At 31.1% G+C, this 27,684-nt stretch overlaps 4 protein-coding genes, 1 long non-coding RNA gene and 1 pseudogene across 7 annotated transcripts; 4 read left to right on the top strand and 2 right to left on the bottom strand.

The window, feature by feature from the left end:
* Positions 1–990: 990 nt before the first annotated feature.
* LOC119684594 (larval cuticle protein 2-like) lies at positions 991–1,639 on the bottom strand. Its single transcript, XM_038098667.1, has 2 exons — positions 1,578–1,639; positions 991–1,460 (listed from the first exon to the last, which is right to left on the bottom strand). Exons 1-2 carry the CDS (start codon positions 1,587–1,589, stop codon positions 1,122–1,124), a joined length of 351 nt encoding a protein of 116 aa, XP_037954595.1. The 5' UTR covers positions 1,590–1,639; the 3' UTR covers positions 991–1,121.
* A 582-nt stretch (positions 1,640–2,221) lies between these two features.
* LOC119684138 (larval cuticle protein 2-like) lies at positions 2,222–2,945 on the top strand. The gene is made up of 2 exons (XM_038098100.1): positions 2,222–2,316; positions 2,378–2,945. Exons 1-2 carry the CDS (start codon positions 2,305–2,307, stop codon positions 2,849–2,851), a joined length of 486 nt encoding a protein of 161 aa, XP_037954028.1. The 5' UTR covers positions 2,222–2,304; the 3' UTR covers positions 2,852–2,945.
* Positions 2,946–8,498: 5,553 nt separating this feature from the next.
* Positions 8,499–10,213, bottom strand: LOC119679146. 3 transcript variants are annotated; one of them, XR_005252391.1, is made up of 5 exons: positions 9,594–10,213; positions 9,388–9,512; positions 9,221–9,311; positions 9,125–9,164; positions 8,499–9,066 (listed from the first exon to the last, which is right to left on the bottom strand). It is a non-coding gene; the product is annotated as an uncharacterized LOC119679146 (long non-coding RNA). The 3 variants fall into 3 exon arrangements; XR_005252392.1 differs by having other exon boundaries at positions 9,125–9,175; positions 9,248–9,311; XR_005252390.1 differs by having other exon boundaries at positions 9,125–9,311.
* Positions 10,214–18,251: 8,038 nt separating this feature from the next.
* LOC119679143 (probable cytochrome P450 6a14) lies at positions 18,252–21,705 on the top strand. The gene is made up of 2 exons (XM_038091335.1): positions 18,252–20,110; positions 21,237–21,705. The coding sequence occupies exons 1-2, from the start codon at positions 18,997–18,999 to the stop codon at positions 21,653–21,655; spliced, it is 1,533 nt and encodes a 510-aa protein (XP_037947263.1). The 5' UTR covers positions 18,252–18,996; the 3' UTR covers positions 21,656–21,705.
* Positions 21,706–22,728: 1,023 nt separating this feature from the next.
* LOC119679145 (probable cytochrome P450 6a13) lies at positions 22,729–24,871 on the top strand. Its single transcript, XM_038091336.1, has 2 exons — positions 22,729–23,947; positions 24,008–24,871. The coding sequence occupies exons 1-2, from the start codon at positions 22,849–22,851 to the stop codon at positions 24,421–24,423; spliced, it is 1,515 nt and encodes a 504-aa protein (XP_037947264.1). The 5' UTR covers positions 22,729–22,848; the 3' UTR covers positions 24,424–24,871.
* A 177-nt stretch (positions 24,872–25,048) lies between these two features.
* On the top strand, positions 25,049–26,731 carry LOC119679144 (annotated as a pseudogene).
* The last annotated feature ends 953 nt before the right edge of the window (positions 26,732–27,684 follow it).

Genomic DNA, 27,684 nt, shown 5'->3' with positions numbered 1-27,684 from the left:
AAACACAAATTAAAGCATTTACCCAAATGCAATTACACAAAACACGTGTAAATGGCCACACATTCACACGGCAACCACCGCACGGAGGAGCTTTTCGTTTTATGAATTATTTTTGTGAATATTCACAGGATATGGAATGACACACGGGACCCAGATACACGAACACACATGAGCTTCAGAGGGCATTAAAAGAACACTCATTGTCAAATGAGCTTAAGGATTCTTTATGTTGTTGTTCTTACTTCAATTGTTGTTGTTGTTGTTGTTGTTGTTGTTGTTGTTGTTATGTTTGCAAAATGTGTGAATGAAATGTTAATTTGCTTTTCTGTTTTACTTCATCTTGTTTTCTTCAAGGTTTTTACAAGCCCACTTCTTTGTAAAACGAATATTTTTTTTGTCCTACTCACATAGAGTTTCTATGTCAGGCATATATGTGTTGACTTTCGGCATTTCTTTTACGTTTATTGAACCCAAACATATACACAAGCCCACTTTATTAGTTCATTTTACTTTAAGATTTAATAAAAAATTTTATAGAAGCTATCAATCATCAAATAATGCTTTGCTCTAATTTTTAAACTATTTTACAGTTTTAAATTGAATATAATTATTTTCTATGTAAAGTACTTTTTTTATAGAATTTTCTATGTTTTAATGAAATATTCAGTATCCAACCAATGCAATTATATATACCTTATAAAGTTTGGCTTAGTGTGGAGTAAGTGAGGGCACACTTGAAATTTATGGTTTGTAATTATATGTTCGCCCAATACGCTTATATAGTAAAGACATTGCTTGCTCTTCGAAAAATATATGTTGCGACAGTGCTTTCGAAAAGTTCCACCCATTTCTTAAAGCCACGAAGAGTTGACACTGCTTTCAATTCTTCCAAAAACTTTCACTAATGTTTTGACGTCAGAAAAAACAATTATTTATTGAATCAAAAGTATAAGTTAAAAAGAATCGTTCGTTGAAATAAAAAATCAATAATTTATATGCTTCTTTAAACAATTTTTTGCAATACCTTTATTTCTAGTTTATTAAAAAAATATACATGAAATAACGATTTCCTTAGAAAATATCACACGGCAGAACACGGCAGATCAGTCAGTTCGAAGTGTTTAGTGGTAGTCCTTGGAAGGGTGAGCATTGATCCATTCAATAGCCTTAACGATGGCAGCTGGAATTGGTGGTGGAGTTGGGATCCATTGACCGGATGGTTGGTAACCGTTCTCATCAGCAACATAGGCAACTTGAACGTGTTCGCCATGAGGATCAACCCAGCTGAAGTCGCCATGAATATTGCCATGTACATCACCGGATGCCCTTTGTGAAATGCTGTTGCTTGTCTCCAAAGCATAGTCAAAACCATCAGTTCTGACATCAGATGAAAGGGTTTTCACCACTGCGTGCACGTCATCGTCAGCGGCGGCGAAAGCGATCAAGGCGAATAAAAGGACCTGAGAAAACGAAATAAACCGTATATTAGCTTAAGCCGAACAGCTTTATGTGTCTTCACAACAAATTTTTTACACAGTAATTACACAAAAACTATTCCTAAACAGTAAATTACTCACGTATTTGAACATTTTTTGTTTGTTTTAGACTAGAACACTCAAGTGTAACTGATGTCATTTGCCAAATTTGGTAGCGTTTTTATACAAAATTCAAGAAATGCAATTGAATCTTTTTCGCATTGCCGGATCAATAAAGAACTCGTTCATTATTTCACAAATTCTCGCTGCATTGAGAAATCAACATTAATAATACGTGGAACCGTTATTCAAATTGGATTATTGTTCTTATTATCTAACCTTAAACTTGAATTTCTATATTTGAGCCGTCTTCGAAAATATCATAAATTATTAAATGAATAAAATTATAATTTTGCACTTTGTAAACCAGTTCACTGATTTAATTTTATTGGTCTAGTGACACAATAAAAAATTAGTGCGAAAAATATTTCAAAAAAACAAAATTTATACAAAACCTATAAAAAATTATGTTAAAAAGTGAGTTTAATTCAGAGCTGAAAGCACCGAAATAAATGGAGAGCAAAATTTTAGGCGTGGGAGATTTTCAAGTTCACGGCGTGTCTTGTCTTTCTTTTCTTAGGTTGCATAAATAAATGGGACCAAAATTTTGATTCATATTTGGAAAACAGCAATAAAACAATTCTTTGACAGCTGCTCATTTTTATGGTACGATTCGACAGCAAAAATTTTGGTATAAATACTAAACTGGACGCAGCACGAACAACAGTTTCAATCAAGACTTTTCCAAGCAAAATCCAAAACCACCAAAATGTTTAAATACGTAAGTTAACAGACTTCATTTAAATTATTTAAAATAAGACTTTAATCAAAATTATCTACAGTTGCTATTGCTTGCCATCGTTGGATTCACTTACGGTGCTAATTCATATAGATCCAACGCATTATCCACCTTTGGAAAATCAAGCTACGGTGGATCTTCGCAATACAAACGTCCCGTTTCGCATGCTAGTTCTAGCGATGATGCTCATGCTGAAGTCAGAACTCTTTCCTCAGATGTTCGTCAGGATGGTTTCGATTATGCTTTGGAAACCAGTAATAGCATTGTAGCAAAGGCTGCTGGCGATGATCATGGGAATGTACATGGTGAATTTGGTTGGGTTGATCCGAATGGCGAACATGTCCAGATCTCTTATGTAGCTGATGAAAATGGTTACCAGCCAACTGGTGCTTGGATTCCAACACCACCACCAATTCCAGAGGCTATCTTGAAAGCATTAGAATATATTCGCACTCACCCACCAAAAGAAGAAGTTCATTCTCAATCCCATGCCTACGGTAAAAAGCATTTTGGTTAGAAATTAGATCGTAACAAAATGACAATGATTTTGTTTAATTGATCTTAATAAAATAGATGTACATATTTTTTTATTAAAGAACTACTAAGTTGTGAATAAGCATAAAAAAATTTATTTTTTACTTAATAAGAACAAATTAGTTACAAAATGGGGTTAACTGAAAATTAACAATAAAAAAAATTAAATGGGGAGGTTTACGAGATTTGAGGGTCTTATGGAATTAAGTGTGCATATGTACTTTTGTTTTTATTTGTAAACTAGTGTTAATAATTTGTGGTTTTGGCAAGTAAACTATTTGTGAACTTCAGCATTGCGAAGATACAAATGAGTTCAACTATAAAAAGATTAACTAAAGATTATTCCGGTAACTAAGAATAGCTTGGGAGAATCCGTAACGATTTGATCCATAACACGGTTCCTTAAAGGTACATAATGCTGACACTAGCTGTTAATTACACTAAGAAATTATTTTCTAAGAAATTATCTTCTAAAATCATATTTTTAAATTTAAAAAAACAAAAAGTATTGTTAGTTATAAAAGATGAGGGAATTAAAAAAACGATTATGTACTTTTTATGAAATTTTCTTTCTTAGAAGTTGGCTAGTCTGAGTCTGAACTGTTAAGTTTTTTAGTGGATGTCAATTGAATTACCAGAATGACTCGAAAAGGTGCGATAAATATTTCAATGGTATTACAATAAGCCAAGTTTTCGTGTTCCGAATACACTATTGGCCTATCACTGATCTTTAATTATTTATGTATAACTTTTCTACGTTACGTTTTCTATTAAAACTAAATATATGTTTGATTGACATTCACTTCTGTCCATATTTAACCATTTTATTTCTTTTTAAATCATAAATTTTTTATTTTTAAGCACTTTTGTCAAGATATTAATCTATTTCATCATATAAATATATCTATCACCTAAACATTTCATAAATTTTGTTTAAAACAAGAAACTAAACACGTTTGCCCATATACAATAAATTATATTTGAATTTATTGTCATAAATATTAAACTTAATCTTCTTTTAAAAATATTAAGTGGTGGTAGTATCAGACATAAACGTTTCCCTACATTTAAATTGATCAAAGGAAATTATAATTGCTGATCAGTTTTTAGTATTTGTAGATGGTTAGATAAGTAATAAATGGGATGAATTTCTACTTAGCTTAAATAAAAGACAAACTTCATATGAAATAGTGTCGGTGTCTATATTGATTCAGTTTAATAAACCTAACAGCCAAATGCAAAAATCAATGAAATGCTTAAGAAGATTTTGGGACCCGTTTTTTACAATAAACTTTTGCCTACTATAACTTGTCATATCGATTTGTATCATTAGTTTTATTAAATAACTTATACGCTTCTATAAATTCGACAACAAAAATCTCAATTAAAGGATGCACATTTATTTATGTTTCTTTGTATCTTGGAATCCATCGGCAGAGGAACTAATTAACAAATACTCGAATTTCCTCATGAACTATGACTCAATAAAATTCGTAAGAGCATCATAGCTTAATTAGCGTAATAATTAATTGTCATACAATTCTGCACAACGCCATGACAACAACGATTTATTGCTCCAAATAAAAAAAATTCGGTGAAAAAAAACAGTGAACAATTGTTGCTCACTTTTGCTGTTGCTCGTTACTTACTTACTTACATACTTAAGACACTAATTATGATGATAAGCCCATAATGCCATAAATCTTAAAACAAAATCAGGTGGAAGGGAAACTGATGGAAAACAAAGACAATAACTTCTTCTTCCATCCAGCCCACATGAGGGAATAAATATGAACACTAAACCTTGAACCCTGAACACTGAACACTGCACTCTGAGCACATATTTAGGCTTCCAGGATATACGAGTAAACAACAATTCGAGCAAAGTTCACAATTAAAGCAATAAAAATGCCAACTCACGTTTTACTTAAACAGTTGACAGGATAATTTCTGCTTTGAGGTGAGTGTGAGTGTGAGTGTGACTGTGTAAGGATAATATAGAACATCATTTATACAATATAAGATTCAAGCAACAACATGTGAACATGTGTAAGCTGTTCATCTGCACTTTGGTGTTTCTTATTCTTTATAGGCTGAGAACGACAAGGACATATAGCATAAAAAATTTTAAGTATATATTTGATATTAAACATATATCAGGCAAAGGATCTTCAATTTTTATAAATCTTATTTACTACAAAGCAAGTACGCAATATATTAGATAAAATACTGGGAGATACGTCAAGAGCGTTTTAAATACGAAATTAAACAGGATTATGTTGTGACTTTCGAAGTAGTTAGGTTCAAAGAACATCCTGTAATAGAGACATAAACACTTTTACACGGAGACATCTATTTGTGATTGTGATGCTCACAGAGTTACTGGGAGGTGAGCTGAACACTTCTGCTCTGCATTCTATACCATAGTCTCACAGCTGAAGTTAATGAGATCCAATGAATCTATCTTCGTTATTTTTGCGAGACCAATAAAGTAACAATTTGTGTTATAGCCGTATGTAATCTTTTTAAGGTACATTCTATGCCTCTGCTTACACCTATTGTCGGAGTGTAAGCCCAAATTTATTATACTAATTAAAAATGTATTTCTTAAGGATACAAATCATAATATGAGTCAAACAACTGTGTTATGTAAAATCATTAAAATTTTATTAAATAAAAAATCAAAATTAAAACGAATATTCTTTAAGTCTCTTCATATAGAACATAAAGGAACTTAAATCCAAAATACATACATTGTAAGAGGTTTTACGTTTCATTTCCTTAAAGGGAATGTATTTAAATTTTTTAAATGATTTATGCAAAATGGAATAATAATATCATATGTATCTCATGGTACATGATGACACATTAGGATAAATTGGCATGAACTTTTGATTGAAACTCACATAAATATTCATCAAACTAATAGTATCATAGAATGGTATTACATTGTTAGATACGTACTTGCCCATGAATTAATCTCTCAACATTTTACACCCGTTATTTTTGCTTTATAAACAATTAATGTGGGTCATGTATATAGTAAATTTCACACTTTCAGTTGATATAAAAAAACTAAATATGCATAACAACATATGTATGTACATATTCACTTTTATCTATAGCTGCAAGCATTTATTTGCTTTCATTTGAATAAAATTTAAGCTCAACAATAAGGAAAGCCTTTAGGTAAATACATGTCACAATTCAAAAGCTTAATCCTTTGACAATACACGCAGCAATAAATTCAGGACATCAATTACATACGAGGAGTAAGTGGTTGGTATAAAACAATGAAAATCATAGATTAAAGTATTTAATACTAACAGCTTAAAGCAACATCATCACATCCACATCACTTGAGAGGCATTGCTCCACCTTCAACATGTGTCAATGAGTAATCATCCTCATAATCAGCCACGTCATCGTTTTCATAATCTGTATTATGTGCCCCAGCACACCGTTCCAGCCACTTTCATTTCAGTTAATATTGCGATGTGCGTGAGACATTGGCTACATGTCCAATGTGCCACGCACACTCTTCGTGACTAGTCCGGAGTTAATTTTTTTTTTTGTGGCCAGTGTGGTCAGTTGAATTGCGTTCTAACTGCAGTATACAAAATTATACTAATAAGGATTTTGCGGTTTTCCCTGTCATGGCATATAATTTCAGGTGAAATGTTCTTATCTGTGGCATTAGTGGCTTCTATGGCTTAAAGTGTCGTTTCTTCGGTGAGTTCTGCCCTTAAATTTACTTAATTTCAGTCGGTTAAACAACGTATTTATTGTTTAAGTTCTACAAAGTTTAATTATTTAATTATAATTTAATACAAAAAGAGAGAACTGCGAAAGTTAACAATTTAAGCTTCTATTTCATTCAAAATGTATTTTGCTTTAAGCTTATGATTCGAGCGAAGTATATTAAAAAGCAAAATTAAGTTAATTAAAAATTATTTAAAATCTAATCTAAAATGTGTGATCAAAAAACAATAGCTTTGAATACATTTGAATTTTCCTTCAAATGTAGAGAAAGCAACTGTTTTAACTTGCCAGATTGGTTCGTTTTAACTTAAATAATAGAGTCCTTTTCGGCATTGTGCATTCACAGACTATAATGGTCACTATCTGTGTTTTGATTGTCTTCTTAGTCTAAAGTTTAACCACTGTTGTTAACCACTGTTGTATCATACAAGGCTGCCACTCCAACCTAACCTAACCTAACTTTATTAAATTTAAAGTGTAACTGCATTACAACAAGACTTTCATCGTTTTGCACTCAACTTTTTCCATATACATTCCTAAATCCATGCCTTCCATCAAGTTTTCTATGTTTATGGATTTCAATATCACATTGCCTCGTAGTAACCATCAGCACCATCACCCTACATGACCTTGTAAAAACTACAAAAAAAACCGAGCTGCCGCTATTGAGATTAGTAAAATAAACGTTCAACAATCCTTTAAACCTCAGTGCTTATTGTATCTCAAGCAATTTGGCAACGAACAACACAACCATTCCACTTGAACTGCAGGAAGGATAAATGGTTTATTATTTTAGCAAGAGTGCCGTACATGCTTCAGAGAGAATTTTTCAGTAAATTGCACAATGTACATGCAATTATAGTCATATATGATAATTTTATGAAAATTGGAAGTGTGCTTAATAGTGATAATTACGAAAGTTTAGCATGATTAACTATGTGTACTCATTAAAGGAAGAGACTCTTCAAAAATATAAAGTGTACATAAAAAGTACTTAAACGTTTTCAACATATATTTTATTTCATATAAATTTCTTAAAACAAGAAAAATATTAATAAAATATATTTAAAAAAAATATCACTAGATTTTACTGAATAATAGCAATCAGAATGTAATATACTCAATAAACGTTTTCTGTTTAATACAGCTCTTATTTATGGCTGCTTCTGGTCAATAGTGTGATGTTTAAATAACTGACTTATAACCTTAATGTCAGCCCACAATGTTTTGTGGTAAATAGTTACAGTCAAAATATAAATATTTGTCAAAAATAATATATCAAAATAATATACCATATTTGTCAAGAATACTGCTATAAACTTTCTCAAGAATACTTTCTAAACTTTCTCGCTCATATTCGAAACACACATCTTAAGTAATATGTAAGCTCTTGAATTGTCCTAAATGACTACAACTGGATATCTCCATAAGTCTACCAACAGAATTTTGCAACTTGATTTGATGTGTCACTGATCATGAAAGATATTATACACATCTTTTTATCCGTACTTACTTTATATATTACTTCACTTTCTTTATCGTCCCTACAATTGCGACGCGCATCATTATGCGAAAGATCCAATCTTCTAGTATGGTACCCTCAACGATTATGATGGCGTGATTATTAATAAAACTACCACAAGTCTATTATCTCCATAAGCCATCTTAATAATTGTTCCAACTTGCTTACAGATCTTTAAGATGTTCTGAATGAATATCACCCAGGCAGGATCAATTCATCTACCTTGCAATGACCAACTTCACTCTTCAATATACACTCACAACAGATAGAAAATAATTCAAAAGGAAGTTTCTTTTAATTAAAGAATTTATTGCTTTCGGAACAAATTTTTAAATTTAGAAACCAAAAGTTTTATTTTTAAATGGCTTCACACTAATGCGCTTAGATTTTATCTCTATTTTTGTTAAGTAATATCAATTAGTTCGTTGCAGTTTCAACCGGAGATACCAACCATCAGCTACTAAATCTATTCCAAAAACATTTCTCCATACCAACAATATTACATTTAATATTGTTTGTATTCAGAAAATGGTGCAATAGTATTAGAAGCGACAATTTGATAGTACTAGTAATACATCCCAGTCCCATCAATATAAGACCAAGACACTGAACTGATCAATAATCTATACAGACTAAGTCGTCTCCGCCAAGTAGAACTTATTTCTTCAGTTAATATTGATTAGATCGTCAATGACGAGTTGATAATAAAAAAGAATCCCTGCCGTATTCGTATATGAAAATGATGTTGTATGGATCAGTTCTTTTAATCGTCACACTAAGCTTCTTTGGATTTGTTCAGATCAGATCGTCTCATGAGGAATAGCTTATCCTAAAATTTATTCTACAGCAGGGATTACATTTGACAGAATTCCAGTATTATTCTCATTCTCAATATTCAGTCCTGCAGCTCGATCCTGAATTTAACATAATCATAAATTTTTAAATCATAAATAATAATGCAATAACAATTACCTTAAGTGAAAAAGTACCTTTCCCATGTGCATAAATATAGCTTGAAGAGAACTAGAATTAATTTAAAATTTTTTCGAAAGAATTAGTGAAATTTACTTTCTCTTGAAATCATATTCAATTAACCTTCACTTTTTAAGAGCTGCATACTGTATACTCCAATGACTTATTAATATGCTGTATATTGTTTCTAAATTTTGAGATATACAACAGATCAAGGTTAGAATAAAAGTCGAATGTCCTTATGCTAATATTCAGTTACTTACCAATAATGCCTGGAAAGCTCAGATAGATTACACTTAACCGCAAGTAATTAGGATGATTTTCTTTAAATTGAAGCAATTGCTTCTTCAAGATGTATTATTCAATATACGGATATTAAAATTTAGTACTAATAAGGAAGAAAATAAAATTTGTAAAACTATGAACGATTAATATGTAAAAATTTATAACAAATTCTTATTGGACCAACCTTGGTTGAGTAAGATTTTCTAAATACGACTTTTTCATTTTAGGAGTATACATGTTGTTATAGAAGCTCTAGTTCTTTTGGTTTGCATTGATTAGTCTCTGCAATCGTTTGTATAGTGGTTCTTTTTTCCAAGACTCTGTGATTTTCAACATATGTATGTGTTCCGGCAGGTAACATGTGTTTAGGGCCTTGGGTTTTTCCACATTACTCCCACTTCTTATTAACGAATTCATACTATCTTTCTGAAAAGCCAGATCTGGTACTTTTTTTGGATACTTTTGGTCATCAGTTCTTTCAGTTTTTTCTGTTTTTGTATAACGTTCATCATAATCACTATGATTTCCAATAATTGGAGCAGCATATTGGGAACGCTTTTTTCCAACCCACTCGCTTCGCATTTTAATGGTTTGATCTTTTTTTCTGGATTGTTCTCTTACAACGGCCTCTACAGAATCTATTTTTGATACCGGATATGAAATAGATTTCTGTTTATTTCTATTTAAATTTTGTTCTATTGCTTTGGAAAAAATAGTTTTTGTAAATGAACCTAAGCGCGAAGCCATCCTTAAAATTTTAAACCCAAATATGAATTTTTTCCTCAAGTTCTGGATAATCAATCAAAAAATTAAAAAAATTTTATTTATCAGAATAAAAATTTCTGATTTTTAAGCATTTATTTAGAGAAACAATGTCTACTAAGTTTGGAAAATACTCCCACAAAGCAAGTTTCAGTTTAGAGTGAGTTTAGAGATACGATATATGTGCGAATGGTCAGATGCGAGTAACGAGTAGGACTATTTATTCATTGAAATTAATTTTTAATTTCTAAGAAAAGAATTTGCTTGCCTAGCTTGTTCTGTATCTTTTTATAGAGAGTATTTCTTAGTATTTCAAAAAACCAAATGCAATTTTTAATTTCTAATGATGGACTACAGAAAAATTATTATTATGGTTAACACATTTTTAATACACATGCAGTGCATTATATATCCGAAATTTAAAATTGGGAAATATCGCATAAAATACGTTCTCTTTAAGAAGCAATACCATATTTTGTTTTTATATAAATGTACTATGTATTTATATACATTATGTACGTATATGATTGGTTGGTTTATGTGGCAACGGCGTCTATAAGCTACTCTTCTGTACTAGTTCATAAATGTCAATTTACTTCTACATACCCAGACATAGATTTTTTAGTTTAAAAACCACATATGTGGTTGATAATAAAGATTCTTTTGTGAAGATATATATTTGAATGCTTAAGACGCCCATTAATTCGTATATTTTGATAGCGGAATATCTTAGCCTGTCCTTTTACAAGAGGTTATTCACAACTGAATTTATAACTGTTTGAATAGCTTGATTTACTGTGGTTGAATAGTACAGGTATAACGATTTAATATACATTAGTACATTCTGTATATAAATATATATAATTTATAATTTGAAATCGTGCTGCCAAAATATTGTAATGATCTTCTATTTATATAGTGACACTAATCAGATTGTATTAATATATCGTATTTAATCCCTATTTGCTGCCAAGTAATATATGTTCTTCGATGTCTTTACTAACGTTATGTAAAAATGAATGGCGTAACCCCGTGCGAAATTTTTACACACCCATAATTAGAATGATCACAAGTAAGATATTTTCAGAGAATTCGCCGAGGAAATTGGTGACCATATCTAAAGGTCAACAAAAAATATATGAAAGATTGAGTGAAGCCCTAATTTAGTTGTATTGTACGCGGTGGGACGTAGGTGTAATAGAACTAGGTCACAAAATAAACTTATTATGAAAATAATTTGTATTTTTAATAATTCCGGACACTTTCCACACTACATGTATGCACACACTCTCACTGTATATAATATAAAACAAGATATAATCATCTTCCTTATAGTTTCTTTAACCCCTAATTATCGCTGATTGCAATTAATTTTTCTTATTTTATTTTATTTTTATTTTATCTTGTGATATATACATTTTAAACACATAAAATAAAATTAATGTAAACATCCCTGAAACTATCTTTAAAGCTCAGAAAGACATAAAATATTTAAGATTCAACTTTAATCACATTTTAAAGTTTTTGTGTAATTCCTAAAGTGTGAACTAACCATAGTGAATATGAAACGAAAACACTTAACAGCTAGACGTAATCTTAAAGTATCTTTTCACCTAATCCGACAGTAATGGAGCTTAAAATTATGTACCTTGTTGCTGATGCGAATATTCTTTTTTTATTAAATTACTAGTTACACTAGTCTACACTGCTCAACATGAAATCCTTTGGCTTTTATTTGAACTATGAAAGCTAAACTTTGAAATATAAATAAATACTGCACTACTCTGAAGTAAAATATCTCTTGTCTGCTTATTTTAATGCTTAAATAGATACTCATTCCTACTCATTCCTCATTCACCCCCGTCGCCTTCCTTATTCGATATCAGAATGGAATATCTGAGTTGAATTGTGGCAAGGAAGCGTATGTGTGCGAGCATAAAGAAGTTATTTTATTTGCAGAGTATTTATACACAAATGAGCTCATATTTGCCCGTAAAGGACGCGTTATTGAGCTGCAGGATGTCAACAAATGAACACTTAATTAACTGTGAATTGACACATTAATTATCACAGTAAATAATTAACTGATTGCGTGTACTTGAGTGCGGTCTCGAGAGTCGTGGAGTGCAACAAATTGAAATGTAGGTGAGCAAAGAGTTCCAAATCAAAGCAACGGATGGAAATCATAATCCAAACATTTAAAATTTGCGTTTGATAAAAATTAATTAAAAACTGAATTATGTTTGATTAGAAATTATTAAAAATTTTAAATTTTGATTGACAAGTACCAAGAATATTCGAAACATTAACAATTAGCATCCTGTCAAAATATTCAAAAACATTTTTTGTCGGAAAAGCTTGAACAATTTTGAAAATCGATTAAATAAATTATTTTTAAAAAATAAATATTAAAATATAAATTTCATTTAAATAAAATTGGTTAAAAAATATCGAAATTATTTATTTGCATTTATCGTTGCATTTTGAATATACAAATATAAAATTTCCATTTAATTAAAAAACTTTTCGCTATTATTTATACAAATTAACTAAAAATTTTTAATTTACTTAATTTAGGGAATTTTATTTTTTAATAATACGATATTAGCACCATCTTATTAAATATCTATCTGAGCACCTTCAGTCCAATTTTAACACCTTCAGAAGCAATTTAAACTTGCTTAAACTTAATTGGTTGCACAAATTCCGTAAATCCGCTCAATGCATTTAGTGGAATCACAATTCAAATTACCAGCTTATGATAATGCCGAGCTGGTAGGTACGTTCCAGGGTCTCAACTCCTGCTAAATTACAAAAACCATGTTCAAAATTAAAATTTTCCGTTCTCTATTTTGCATAAAAATTAAAACAAACGAAACCAAATCTTTCTAGATAAAAGATGCAACATTATTCGCACTCCGGGCTTTTGGCAGCCACATGGAAAAATAGAAGTCATGAGAATGAGCAGGAAGGAAGGGTGAGAAGGGTGATTGGCGAGTTGAAAATTCTGTTAGAATTGTGGGTGGTGCGAGATACATTGCTGCATTGTTTTGTATAGTATTAAGTGGTATTAGAGTCTTACGACACACTATCTAACAAAAGTTGATTGCTCCATTATAAAGAAACAAGACGTTCAAGGAACAAAATCTACTGTGTCTAAGTGGAGCAGTTTCATGGATACTGCAGTGGAAGTTTTCATTATGTGTGTGGTGACGAAAGTCAAAAGATGAATGTACTGAAAATTAACTTCCTTACCACAGCTCTTAAGTACGCCAATTAAATTTAATTAAAACAAACATTAAAAATGCCACTATTAGTTTGAGGTGAAATGCTTAAATGGCAAAAGTCTCCTTTTTGCGAAGCATTTAATGTTTTCCTTAATTTACTGGTGTCTTTAAGCATTTTACAGTATCTTAACTTGTGCCATAAAATTTACAAGTCGTTACTCAATTTTGACGTTTCTTGTTTACCGTTTATTGCTCCAATTATATCGTTCAGCATTTTTGGACATAAAAATAAGCAATTTTGGAAAGTGTTAACCCCAAAAATTGTATTTGCTTTAGGAAAGGTAGACATGCACGCATAAAAGTATGGAAATGTGAATACGAGGGTCATGTTCAAAGTTTTAGTTTCAAATCAATTCGATATACTGGTTGCTTAAGGTGGCCCAATTCAGTTTAAACGCTTTTTTTTCTTTAAATTTGAATTGAAAATAAAAGGTATTGGAAAATTATTAAATCTATTTTAAATTTATAGCAAATTTTCATTACAACTGCCAGAGTGTCAGTGTATAGTGTCCTTCTGAATCAGTCAAGAAACTAGTCTTTATTCATTCATAAAGAAAGCATTTCTGGAATACATAAATTTTTCTAATTTTTCCCTTGGTCTGCAAAATAACCTGTACTACTACTTTACTAATAAAATATAAGACTATATCTCAAGAAGTTATTTTCATACTATTATTTTTGTTAGTCGATGCTATATAATAAATACTTTATCCTTTACTTATGTCATCCTTTACTTATATTATGATTTAATATTTTAAGCACTGGATGTTAATATTCTATATATTTTTAATAGCAAAGTAACAAAACTACAGAAAAATGTGCGAACATTAAAGTCAAGTATGGCTCTGGGTCATTTGGTTTAGGTCAGCGCTGACTCTGAGCTTCAAATTTGTCAGGACAGAAGTACGATTTCTGATGCTTGTAGTCTCAGAAAAAATTAAAGTAATATAAAATGAATTTTTGTTGTTGTAGTTCACTACTGTTCATGGTTAGTCACACTGAAGCTGATCTTTTCAGTCTGCTAGAGAATTTATTTTTATTTAAAATTTTGATTTATTTTCAAATATGAGATATCAATACATTATATACTTTTCTAAAATTTAGTGTGAATTATGAACTAACTTCAAAAACTTTGCAATCATCCCGAGTAGTCATATTTGTACACAAAAACTTCTATGGACACGTATGACCGTACAAAACGTTCCCTCCGTTCTCTTATATTGTATATTAAGGACGATGAAAATTTTTATGCTGCATAATAAATTCTTCAGACCGCAAATTTTTGGGGTGAGCATAAAAAATAGCCAAAAACGTTCCTTAGTTGAACTTGATTGAAAATTTATTTACGGTTTTGTTGAGGTTGCAGTATGAATTAGGGGTAAGATAAGTTTATTGAAATGCTAACTTTGTATATTTTAAATGGGTTAAGTCAAATTGAAACTTTCTTCCAGAAAGTTATATTTACAAGGTATTAGTATTACAACACTAGGTCGGTTTATTTAACCGCAATGAGCAATAAATTTTCCTGTAAAATACAATTCAATTAAATTTATGACATTTTATAAGTTAAGCAAATATATTTAAGTGATATTATATTTAATACATAAAATATTTAAAACAGAAATAAAATTTTTTAAATAAATGTTTGAATGTTTCCGTCATAAATGCAATTCAAGTTACTTTAAGTTATAATTTATAATTTTTCATATTTAAATTTAACCAAATAATCTTAAATTAATTGCATTTTTGAATATCCAGGTTTATTTTCATTTATGTCAGACTGTTGTTAACACATAAAATTACAGATGTTTGTTAAAATAACTTAGAATATAATTTTATTTCATTTTAATTATAATTCATGCATTTCAAAAACTTATACATTGGAGCCGAGATGGTTTCATGACTCAAAAACTTACAAACTCATTCGCTTTAACTGTTTACATTTATATCCTATAATGTCCTTTGAGCTACTGTGTTTCTCTGTAGCCTTAAGTGAAATTTACATTTAAATATAAAGTTTTTTATTGATATTACTTCTAAGTTCACAAAGAGTTTCACTCGAATCAGCAGCAAACACAGCACAGTTTTGAGTATGTTTGCAAAGGACTATAAAAATAAAAAAGGACATAAAGAACTGTTGACATATTTGTTGCAAAAGAATATTATTCACTTAAATTACTTGCTTGCCTCTAATAAAGCAGTCTCTAGCTTTTCTTTGTTTTCGGTGCTTATTACTTTCTTTTCTTTTTTATAAAATTTATTCGTATTTTTCTTCTTTTCTTCTAACACTTCACACTTTTCTATAATTTAAAGCGACAGCCGTACTACATGGCGTATGCGTGACAAAATCAGGATAATCTGTCTTTGCAATTTTAAGTGCTAATAACATTTTTTATATTTTTTTTAAGCAAAAAATACATTGCAATTATTACTTCAGATTTTGAACAGATATACGAATAAATAACCAAATGTATTTGCTAAAAAGCGTCATTATTTAGGCATATAAATTTTAACGTTCCTATATGTACGTTTTGCTTTCGAAGTATGTACGTTTGTGCCAGAAAAAAATAGTCAAATTTGCATATAAAATACTGAAAATGAGCCTAGGAAATGTATGTGTCTCCTCGAATGTGTTTTTCAGCACATAAAGTCCTTGCCAATGCAATAATATTGTTGGTATCGCAATAAACAAAAATAAATAAATGCGTGCTTTTGGCGTTTATGTATGATTTGACTTATGTGCTCAGTAAACCATGCCAGAGGTAATAAAAAGTAGTAAGGACTCAGGAATACACAAAGGATAGTACACAAATAGCACTCCTTAGCTGTCTGGAATAAATTCTGGTACGGTAGATTATTTATTTACGTTAAAAGGACTTTTCTCATAAATCTACTCACTCTGTTGCTAAAATGGTTTGGTTAACTAAAAAGCAATTTTAATTCGATGTCTTAAAATGGTTTTAAATTTTATTATTAATTTTGTTATTTATTCGTCTTCATATGATTTCTTAATACAGTGATAGGTGTCATTAGCCCAAATTTTCATCAATAATAGGCAATCATATAGGTAAGGACATTTTGAAATATTTTTAATCACTTTATTCAATTATATTCTTAATGAAGAGAATAAAACTGGATAGTTTTCATCTATATGTGGTATAGATGTGTGGTATAAATTCTTTCTAAGGCACTGTTAATTTAGGGATATGTTGTCTGACATACCCCCCAAAAAAAGGCCAATAATGACAAATCACTTAATTTTGGCGATCAATTCACGAAATAAAAATCAACAAAACGTGAAATCACACATGCTGGAAACAAAACTAAAGTGAAGATGTTGATAGTTTTTAAAAGCATTTTATTGAAACTTCATATTTTTCACAACTATATCTTCAATTTCATGCCAACTGGTAAATCAAGTGCTAATCATATAGATGTAACACTCAATTGGCGGTTTGTATCAGACATAAACAATTTTCATGAAATAAAATCTATCACTAATCCTGACTAAATACTAAACCATATAATATTTTTTTCATAGATGCTCTGGTCTTTTTATATGTTTTATACTTATGTATCGCACGACCAGCCTGCTTCCGTTCCTACATTAACTCAATTTTACAAGAATGGAGATACAAATTTAAATGCAAATACTCCATAATGTGCCGTAGGATAGACTCAAATACTGTGCTATATAAATAAATAAATACTATATATGAAGACCATATAGTTTTGGAACTTTTTTGAAACTTTTATTAAGAATAATAATATTATCAACCGAGCATTAATTACGATAATGACTTAGCCTTAGCACATCTCTTACAAGTTCAGGTTTTTCACATTTCTTCAAAGTTTTACTTATAGTACACTAAGTGGGACGATTATAACGAACATGATCTTTCTTTTAATCCGGAAAATATAATACGAAATCACTACTTATATGACAAGTTTTAGCTATTTAAGTATGTTTAATGGTTGTTAAACAGGCTAGATTCTGCTATAGCACTCATCTTCTGCTATCGATGACAGTTTAATTTGACAAATGTTACCGATACAGAGCTGCCCAATCAGACCCACGATTGAAGTAAATGAATTTAATTGTTTACACAGAAATTTTTTAAAAATTATTTTTAAACCTTTTTAGTATTGTTAATATACACTTTAATTGTTTCTTTCTTACTTCTTGGTAAGAAATGCGGCCAGTTGTCCTTTGCAGTTATTTGATAGACTGCATACCTGGATTAATTAAACAAATATTAAATAAAATTTCATTTAAATATGAAAATTGTCACAAATAAGTTTTTTCTATTATCTTAATAATATTGAGTATTTTTATTCATGTGTTAAATTTATTAGAATCTTATGAAATTCATACGATAACCTTTTCAATTAAGTAGCAATCGTTTCTTATGTAATTCTTTATACTAGGCAGTGGTTTTAGATTTTTTTATTATTATTAAAAATTATTATAAAAAATAAATAGCGTTCTTCCACTCTTTTTTCCCCCTTTATAAAGTTATTCTTCCTATTGATATTTTTAACAATAATACTATTGCTGTTTTTTGATAATACATAAGTATAATATACGTAATTTAATTTTTAAATATTTATTTAAACTTATAATAAACAGACATATTAATGCTCGTAAACTTATCTGCGACCTCCCACCATGGCCTACGTGACAGCTTATATATATTTTTATGTACACATTTTATTACTGTTAGTCAGGCATACACAACAGAAATAAAAACATCAATAAAAGTTTCTGTAAATAATTTTAACCAAATTCGCAATAAATAAGTTGTCAATTTTCGGTACCTAATGTGATACTATTTATGTCAGAAGTCTTTGTGGAGTCACTCTGGAGTCACTAAAGACTCCAAAGCATAATTAACAACAAAGTCACGTAGCCCCGCTACTCTCTACGCAGAAATCGTTGACCGCATGCTACCTCATGCAATAGTCGTACGTTTAAAAAAATGTGTCTGCAGTATTCACCGAACTTCCACCTGAGATGATCACTGCTCAGCTATCACGTAGAATGCTTTTGACGTCATAAGGAATTCTTTCGTCTTGCATTTAAGTTCTGAACTCGCTGCACTTCGCTCCAGCGGACTTGCTTATTATCACTTACTGGCACTGTAGCACTCTCGCTCTCTCGTAGTTTTCTCTCTGTTCGATTGCCACTTTTCGTTCTGTGAACCCAACAAGTTCGCTAAGAATCGAACTATTTGTCAAGATAGCACCGCCAGTGGAGACGAACCTACTACATTGAGTTTTGTTTTTAAGTTTGCACAGAACAATTTTGCACTTCAGTTTTCCAGCTGAAATCGAAGTCTCTTGACGTCCCGGGTGCGGTGTTGTTAACACTTCCATACGGCATAAAAACAAAAAACTAAAAAAAAGAAGAAAGAAAAAATAAGAAAATAAAAACGCTGAATGATAATAAATGCGAAGTGAAATAATTATTTTTTACTAAAAACAAAAACACAAAAAATACAAAAAAAAGTCCAATCTTTTACTAAAAATAGCACAAATATGTACGGATATTACATTTTATTTAACTTGTTTATAACGCTTGTCATTCTGTTAATTGTTTATGTCAAGAATGTGTACTCTTACTGGCGTCGGCGTGGCATACCGCATGAACGTCCAACGCCTCCGTTGGGTAATCTTAAAGGTTTGGGACGTACGTTTCACTTTCGTGACATGAGCCTGCGCTACTACAAACAATTCAAAGGCTCTGCACCATATGCCGGCATGTATTTTTTTTTTTGGAAAGTGGCCTTAGTGTTGGACTTAGAACTTGTCAAGCAAATACTGACAAGCAATGCGAATCAGTTTCAAAATCGCGGCGTATATCATAATGTACGCGATGACCCGCTGACTGGTCATCTCGTGGCACTAGAGGGCAAGCAGTGGCGTGCTATGCGTAATAAATTAACGCCTGTCTTCACATCCAGCAAAATGAAATTTATGTTTCCCACCATAGTCACAGTGAGTGAACATTTCGCTGACGCTTGTCAGACCATGATGCAGTTGGACTCAGACCAGAATGTCGACATAAAGGATTTGAGTGCACGCTATACCACCGATGTTATAGGTACATGTGCCTTCGGTATTGAGTGTAACAGCCTGCAGGACCCAAACGCAGAGTTTCGTCATCGTGGACGCAGCATATTCGAAAAACCTCGTCATACTCCATTAATACTCTCGTTACTTAACAGAAATATGAATTTGGCACGTTTGTTACACATTAAAGTAATTCGTAGTGATGTAAGTAAATTTTTCTTGGAAGTCGTAAAGAGCACAGTGCAGTTCCGCATCAAAAATAACGTTAAAAGAAACGACTTCATGGACTTGTTAATTGCGTTAAAAGCCAGTGATGAAGAAGCAGGAAAAAGTAGAGATGGTATTGACTTATCACATGGTCTGACTATTGAACAAATGGCAGCACAGGCTTTTGTTTTCTTTGGTGCTGGTTTCGATACTTCTTCCACAACTATGGCCTGTTGTCTGCATGAACTGGCGCTTCAAACCCCAATACAAGACAAAGCACGGGATGAAATATTCAGTGTACTTTCGAAACATAATAATGAATTGACTTATGAAGCAATGAATGATATGCACTATCTAGAGCAGATAATAATGGGTAAGCACAAACATTTTATTGCCAGTTAAAAAATAATGAAAAGGTATACATGCATTCGTACTGATTTTCTCATGCACGTGAGTAGCCTATATACTTGAAATACTTATTTGCAATGGCTTGTTTAATACACATATGTATATAAGTATATTGTGTCCTATTATTCTTGCAACTCTTTAGAATATCCTGCTAAAGAACTTTAGACACAATTATTTCAATTTTATTAAACAATGAGCTACTATATTTGTTTTAAGAATAACATATTTGTCAAACTACAAAAATCAACGAACCATCATTAAAACTGTTGTGGTTTTGTCGCAACATTGGCTCTTCATTTTATTTCTCCCTTCGAATAGGATAGATTTTTTCTACTTGGATATAATTATTGCCTTTAATTATTGACATCAAGCCTTCAAATTTGGCTTGGAATCAACAAATTACACCAACCGTTGTTATCTCTTGCTATTATCCTTGTCTATTATCCTATTTAGTCTTCTTAGAAGATCCAAAAAATCTTCTTTTATTAACTCTCTGGTTAGTAAAGAAACGATATCCAAGATATTGTATACGCTTTGTATTAAATTCTGGAAAAATACAGAGATAGCGATTAATGGATTCTATCTCTTCTTCATCATACTGACTCCAGCGTAATCCAGTTGTCAGAATACGGCAGCGTTTTAGCATCGTTGCAAAGGTACAGTTAGTATTAAAGTAAATATACGAACGTAGATTTGCTAAAGCCCAAAACTTTTCATTGTAATCTTAACTAACCTAAAGCATAAAGTTCTGAAGACCTTACATTCTTCGCGATTAGTTCAGATTAGTCATTTATCACCGCGATGGTGAATTCTTCTATTCAGTTTAACAGTACACATATCACAGAATTTATTGTGATAAATTGGCATCATTTTGTTCTTACTAGAAAATGTGCTATACATTTATAGAGACTACAAGTAACCTAAGGCGAAATTAATTAATTTATTTTTGAAATAAAAACTAGCAAAACCAAAAACGAACTAGAATTCTTAAAGCAAAGTTAATTTTTTTGTTCTTTTTCTACAAATAATAGAATACTTAATAGAATACTTCCACTTTCCCGTTTTTTATTTAAATATTTATTTTCTTGCAGAAACTCTACGCAAACACCCTGTTCTACCAAACTTAATTCGCAAAACTACTACACATTTCCAAGCCGGTTCCAATCGCTCTCATTGCCTAGAAGAGGGTATAACAGTCATTGTGCCAGTTCATGCCATTCATCATGATCCGGAATTTTATCCAGAACCAGACTTATTCGATCCAGAGCGCTTTACACAGGAAGCAATTAAAGAGCGTCCACAAATGTCGTACTTGCCGTTTGGTGCTGGACCACGTAACTGCATTGGTCTTCGTTTCGGAAAAATGCAAGCTAAGATTGGACTTATAACCTTACTAAGAAGATTTAAATTCACTACTTCAAGCCGTACGGAAAATCCTATAGAAATCTGCAACCGCAACTTTATGATAAGACCTAAAAATGGCGTTTATCTACGCGTCGATCCCATATAAATCACTTAAAATTTACATGTGATGTATATGTAATTAAATTTGTACTTAAAAAATTTATTTATTATTATTTAGTTAAATTTCTTATTATTATATGTTATATTCAATTATTTATAGTATAAAATACATTTAAAGTCAGATCAGTATTTAAAATATTAAACCTAAACTCTATCCATCATTACGTTTACAATATAAGTAGTAAAATGCGTCTAAATTTTATTACTTCGACTTTAATACTTAAGTACGTATAAATATATGTTCAAGTATTTTTATAAGAATATATGTTTATAAGTATTTTGATATAATAAAAATGCTTCTGATAAGGTGGACTGATCCATACATTTTTGCGAAAATTTTATAAGCAAAGAAAACAGAGTAAAAGATAATGCAGTTTTAATACTACTGGTATATATGGTATAAAGTGACAATTAGGTAGATATCAACATGTGATATATCATTCAATAAGTCTAAGCTTTTCAAATTATAATGGTTAATATAGATAAAATATTAATATTTAGGTAGTGCAAAATTTTCTTCAAAAGTGGCGTAGTTTTCAAACAAATGAGAACTACAATATTTTCCAAATTCAATTTGAACAAATATTTAAAGAATTCATAAACAAAATCATTAATATAGATACACATTTCATATACTTAATTATTTTTGAAAGCTTTCAAGAGTTTTTTAACAAACTAAGAGTAAAATTAAGATCTTCACATTCTTGCAATTCTCTTTGCCTAAAGCTTTCAAACTACGTCTCCATATATTTTTTTTTTTACTTGAATAAGCTGACCAGACGGGTTATAAGAGAATATATACAAACAAATATTAAAATAATATATTTAATAAAAATACTATATACCGCAGGTTCTAATACTACATGTATAAAATATTAATTTAGACGGTAAAGTAGAGAAAGAAAGATTTAAATATTTAAGCAAAAACTTATACTCAAGCAACCTATATTCCATATCTGAGACGTTTTGTATGCTCACAGTTGTACTAAGATTTTGCCTTATTACCACACTTAATTAATATTTTGAAATATATAGTATATCTTATTCGGAAAGATAAAATAATATCTGGTCACCTCATCAACAATTTGTATCTCAAAAACACATCGTGTTTAGTAAATAGGAATTCAGAATTCAGTATTTGACCGACAACTGATCGCAAAAGTTAAGAATAAAATATCAATGACATTACTTATATTGCTGCTAACTCTTATAGCCACATTTTATGTTTGGCTTAAGCGTTATTATGCGTACTGGCGTATCAAAAATATACCTCATGAACAACCAAAATTATTTATGGGCAACATGACAGGTATTGGTAGAACTCACCACTGGAAGGACATAAACCAACGCATCTATAAGCAATTTAAAGGCACTGCACCATTTGTGGGCTTTTATACATTCATGTCCAAAGCTGCTTTCATACTAGATCTGGATCTAATAAAGCACATACTAGTTAAAGACTTCAGTAATTTCACGGATCGGGGTTTTTTTCATAACGAACGCGATGATCCTTTAACAGCTAATTTGTTGTTTTTGGATGGTGAGCCTTGGCGTGCATTACGCCACAAGCTTTCACCTGTCTTCACTACAGGCAAAATTAAGTATATGTTTTCAACTATGGTCACAGTTGCGGAAAACTTAGAGGGAGCATGCCATAAAATTGTAGACAAAAAAGAAGGCCAATTTGATGCTAAGGATTTATTTGCACGATACACTACGGATATGATTGGAAGCTGTGCTTTTGGTTTAGAATGTCATAGCTTAACAAATCCAAATAGCGACTTTCAACGAATGGGTAGAAAAATTTTGGAAGAACCGCGTCACTCACCATTTGTACAGGCATTTATGTTTACGGCTCCAGACCTAGCACGTAAACTGCGCATGAAAACATTCACTGACGAAGCAACGGAATTCTTCCTAAAAGTAGTCCAAGAAACAGTAGAGTACCGTGAGAAAAATAATATTAAACGCAACGATTTTATAGATTTATTAATTGAACTGAAAACTCATCGAGATTTGTTGGGAGAAGATGCTATACCAGACGATCAATCAAATGGGTTTACTTTGAAACAATTAGCTGCCCAAGCGCTGATATTCTTCCTAGCAGGTTTCGATACTTCATCTTCCACAATGGCTTTTTGCATATATGAGCTTGCCATCAATCCACAAATACAGGAACTTTTACGGAATGAAATTTTCGATGTACTCGAAAAATATAATGAGAAGCTTTGCTACGAATGCATAAAGGAAATGTATTATTTAGAAAAAGTAATATCAGGTAAATTGTGTTAAATCTTTCATCATATAGATTTGTAGTTATAAAAGTATTTACTTATAGAAACACTCCGCAAATATCCAGTTCTGCCACATATCGCAAGAAGAACCTTAGCCAATTACAACGTACCGAACACCAATTTCACTTTTGAAAAAAATTTGCGTGTAATTATACCAGTCGATAGTATTCATCACGATCCGGAGTTATATCCCGTACCTGAAAAATTTGACCCTGAACGTTTCTCTCAGGAACAGATTGCTAAACGACATCCCGCCGCCTATTTACCATTTGGTGATGGACCACGCAATTGCATTGGCAAACGTTTCGGCACATTACAGGTACAAATCGGCATTATAGTTTTATTAAAAAGTTTCAGAATAAGTATAACAGAGCACACTGAAATTCCGGCGCGATACTCTCTTAAGGGCTTTCTCCTCACACCAACTGCCGGCATGAAACTAAAATTTGAAAAGCTTTAATCAATATAAATATAAAACCAGTAACGCTAATATTAACGCCAATAATAAACATCAAAAAACAATAATTCTATGTATCTTTATATCGAAGCATCACTCACTTTAATTTATTATTTATGAATATAAACAAACTGTCAACTCGATTAGGGCATATGTGCGATTACTTATTATGTTGTGCCAGAGAAGAGAGTGGTAGCTCACTCTTGCCGGCTATCATTCAGATGATAAAAGTCTTCATCTTTAATTTCTCAATTATTACTGCATTTATCCTCTCCATGTCCATTGAAGACTGCTCTCATTCTCCTGAATAATCTAACTCAAATTCTGAAATTCTTTGTTCTCTGAGAGATTCAGAAGATTAGAAGCGACAAGCGATCAAACAAAGTTCAGAAATGTATTTATACGACTATATCGCTTTAAAAATTGTAGATACTTGTCGTTATATAGCCGAGGAGAATATTAGAACGCATTTTGTGTATTTTTTTTAATATTAAAAATTTTGCAGATACAAAAGTTCGTTGCAGTTCACAATCGTAATTTTGATTTCAACAGCTTTATTGCTATGAATTTCTCAGTGAAGTGGCAGCTAATTCAGTATTGATTCAGTTCTCATTATACTTGAGGCAATATTCTTTGGGTTAACATTTAAATTTAGTCAATCAAATTGAGCAGTGATAATATTGATAAAAAAACCAAAAATGTTTGTAATATTGTTTTCCTTAACACTGATATTTGTAGCTACTGTTTATATCTTATTAAAAAGACATTATTCATATTGGGCTATACGAAATGTTCCGCATGAAAAGCCAAAATTATTCTTTGGAAATATGAGTGGCATTGGACGAAAATATCACTGGAAGGATGTAAACCAACGAATCTATAATCGTTTCAAAGGCACAGCTCAATTTGTTGGCTTCTACACATTCATCACAAAAGCCGCATTCATATTGGACCTGGATCTTATCAAACAAATAATGGTTTCAGATTTTGCAAGTTTCGCCGATCGCGGTCTTTTTCATAATGAACGCGATGACCCACTCACGGGAAATTTGTTGTTTCTAGATGGTGACCAATGGCGCGAACTACGTCATAAACTCACACCTGTGTTCACAACAGGTAAAATTAAATATATGTTTTCAACTATTGTGAAAGTTGGAGATAGTTTAATAGCAGCCTGCGAAAAAATTGTGTTGGATAAAAATGGAGAGTTTGAAGCCAAAGACCTATTCGCCCGCTTCACAACAGACGTTATAGGTACTTGTGGTTTTGGTATTGAATGCAATAGTTTAAAAGAGAAAAATGCCGAGTTCCGTCGCATGGGGCGCATGATTTTGGAAGAACCGCGTCACTCTTTAATTGTACAGGCATTCATGTTTACTAATCCTGAGCTAGCTCGCAAGCTGAGAATGAAGAATTTTAGAGATGAAGCTATAAAATTTTTTTGGATGTGGTTAAGGAAACAGTGGAATATCGAGAAAAGAATAATATCAAACGTAATGACTTCATGGATTTATTAATTGAATTGAAAACAAAATCTGATAAAGTTAACGAAAATAGTGAAACAGATACCAAGTTTGATGGACTTACGTTGAAACAAATGACTGCACAAGTACTTTTATTCTTCTTAGCTGGCTTTGATACATCATCAACGACAATGTCTTTCTGCATATATGAATTAGCCATAAACCAGGACGTACAAGATAAATTGCGCAATGAAATTTTGGATGTACTTAACAAATACAACAATGAGATTACCTATGAAAATATAAAGGAAATGAGTTATTTAGAGAAAGTTGTTTCAGGTAATTTTGTGAACTTACTAAAAATATATTTAATTTCTTAATCTAATTTATTTTATATGTTATTTGTGTAGAAACTCTTCGCAAACACTCAGTGCTGCCACATATTGCACGACAAGCTGTCACTGACTTTAAAGTACCAAACAGTAACGTCACTTTTGAAAAAGGTTTAAGGATTGTAATACCAATAGAAAGTATTCAAAATGATCCCGATATTTATCCACAACCTGAAAAATTCAATCCAGAACGCTTTTCTCCAGAAGAAATCGCTAAAAGACATTCTTCAGCATTTATACCTTTTGGTGATGGCCCACGCAGTTGTATTGGAAATCGTTTCGGTAAACTACAAGTAAAAGTGGGTTTGGTTCAACTAATTAAAAACTTTAAAATTACTACAACAAATGTCACTGAGATACCGCCTCGTTGTGCACGGAAGGGTTTTCTAATTGCACCTGCAGATGGTATACATTTAAAATTACAAGCCATTTAAAAATAATTGTTTAATATTTTTACTATTTCTTATATTAATATTCTATTTATTTAATATTTAATATTATTTAATATTCTATTTAATTTTATATTTCATATTTTGTTTGTTATGAGACTTATAAATATATCTAAATGGATAATATCGTCTAGTATTGAAGATATATATTGACGAATTAAACAGTTGATTTATATAATTCTGTACAATAAAATCTGTGTCTACGTTTATTATGATTATTACTACTTAAATTTATTATTAATTAATGATATTAGAAGAGATGTTAATATCTTTCGATTTACTAGCACAAAATCTATAATGCCACTTCAGGGGAAAGTCTTCTATGCTAATCTGATAAGCTGTAATGATCTGATGATACAATCTGATAAGCGATTGTTATTGGTTACTGTCTTTCTGAGAAAGTTTTTGGATTATAGACTCATAATGAATTATAATCAAATGAATACTCTAGGTATATATTACATAGAGAAAAAAGTATATGAAAAAAGCAATTGCCGGTGCAATATTTAAGCACCATGGTTTAAAACAATTTCTTTTTCAAGCCCTTTTTATTAAAACCTGTCGAATTTGACTTAAGAATAAGAAATTATTTTGTAGAAGCAATACAAGGCACAAACAAAGGCGCGCATGGACTATCTCTAGTGATATGTCCCTATATCTGTCCACATATATGTTTATATCATATTAACTAATCATTTTTTTTCAAGAAATTCTATAAGATTTTTTCTTTTTAAGCGTAGTAATAGTTTTCGAATTTTGAATTAGTTTCCTTGCAAGCAGGTTTTGGATGATTATATATTGAATTAGTATATTTTTTAGATATTTTAGACTTTCTTCTGTGATTATTGTTACCAACAACCAATGTGTAATTAATTGCTGGTAATAAATCAAGACACATTTGACTCAAGGTTATGTTGTCACTATGTCATCTGAAGTTCTGGAAACGTTTCGCTTAGATTA

The sequence above is a fragment of the Teleopsis dalmanni genome, chromosome 2 (genome assembly GCF_002237135.1).
Source record: "Teleopsis dalmanni isolate 2A chromosome 2, ASM223713v2, whole genome shotgun sequence".
NCBI lineage: Eukaryota > Metazoa > Arthropoda > Insecta > Diptera > Diopsidae > Teleopsis > Teleopsis dalmanni.
This window is presented reverse-complemented; position numbering and strand designations above follow the sequence as displayed.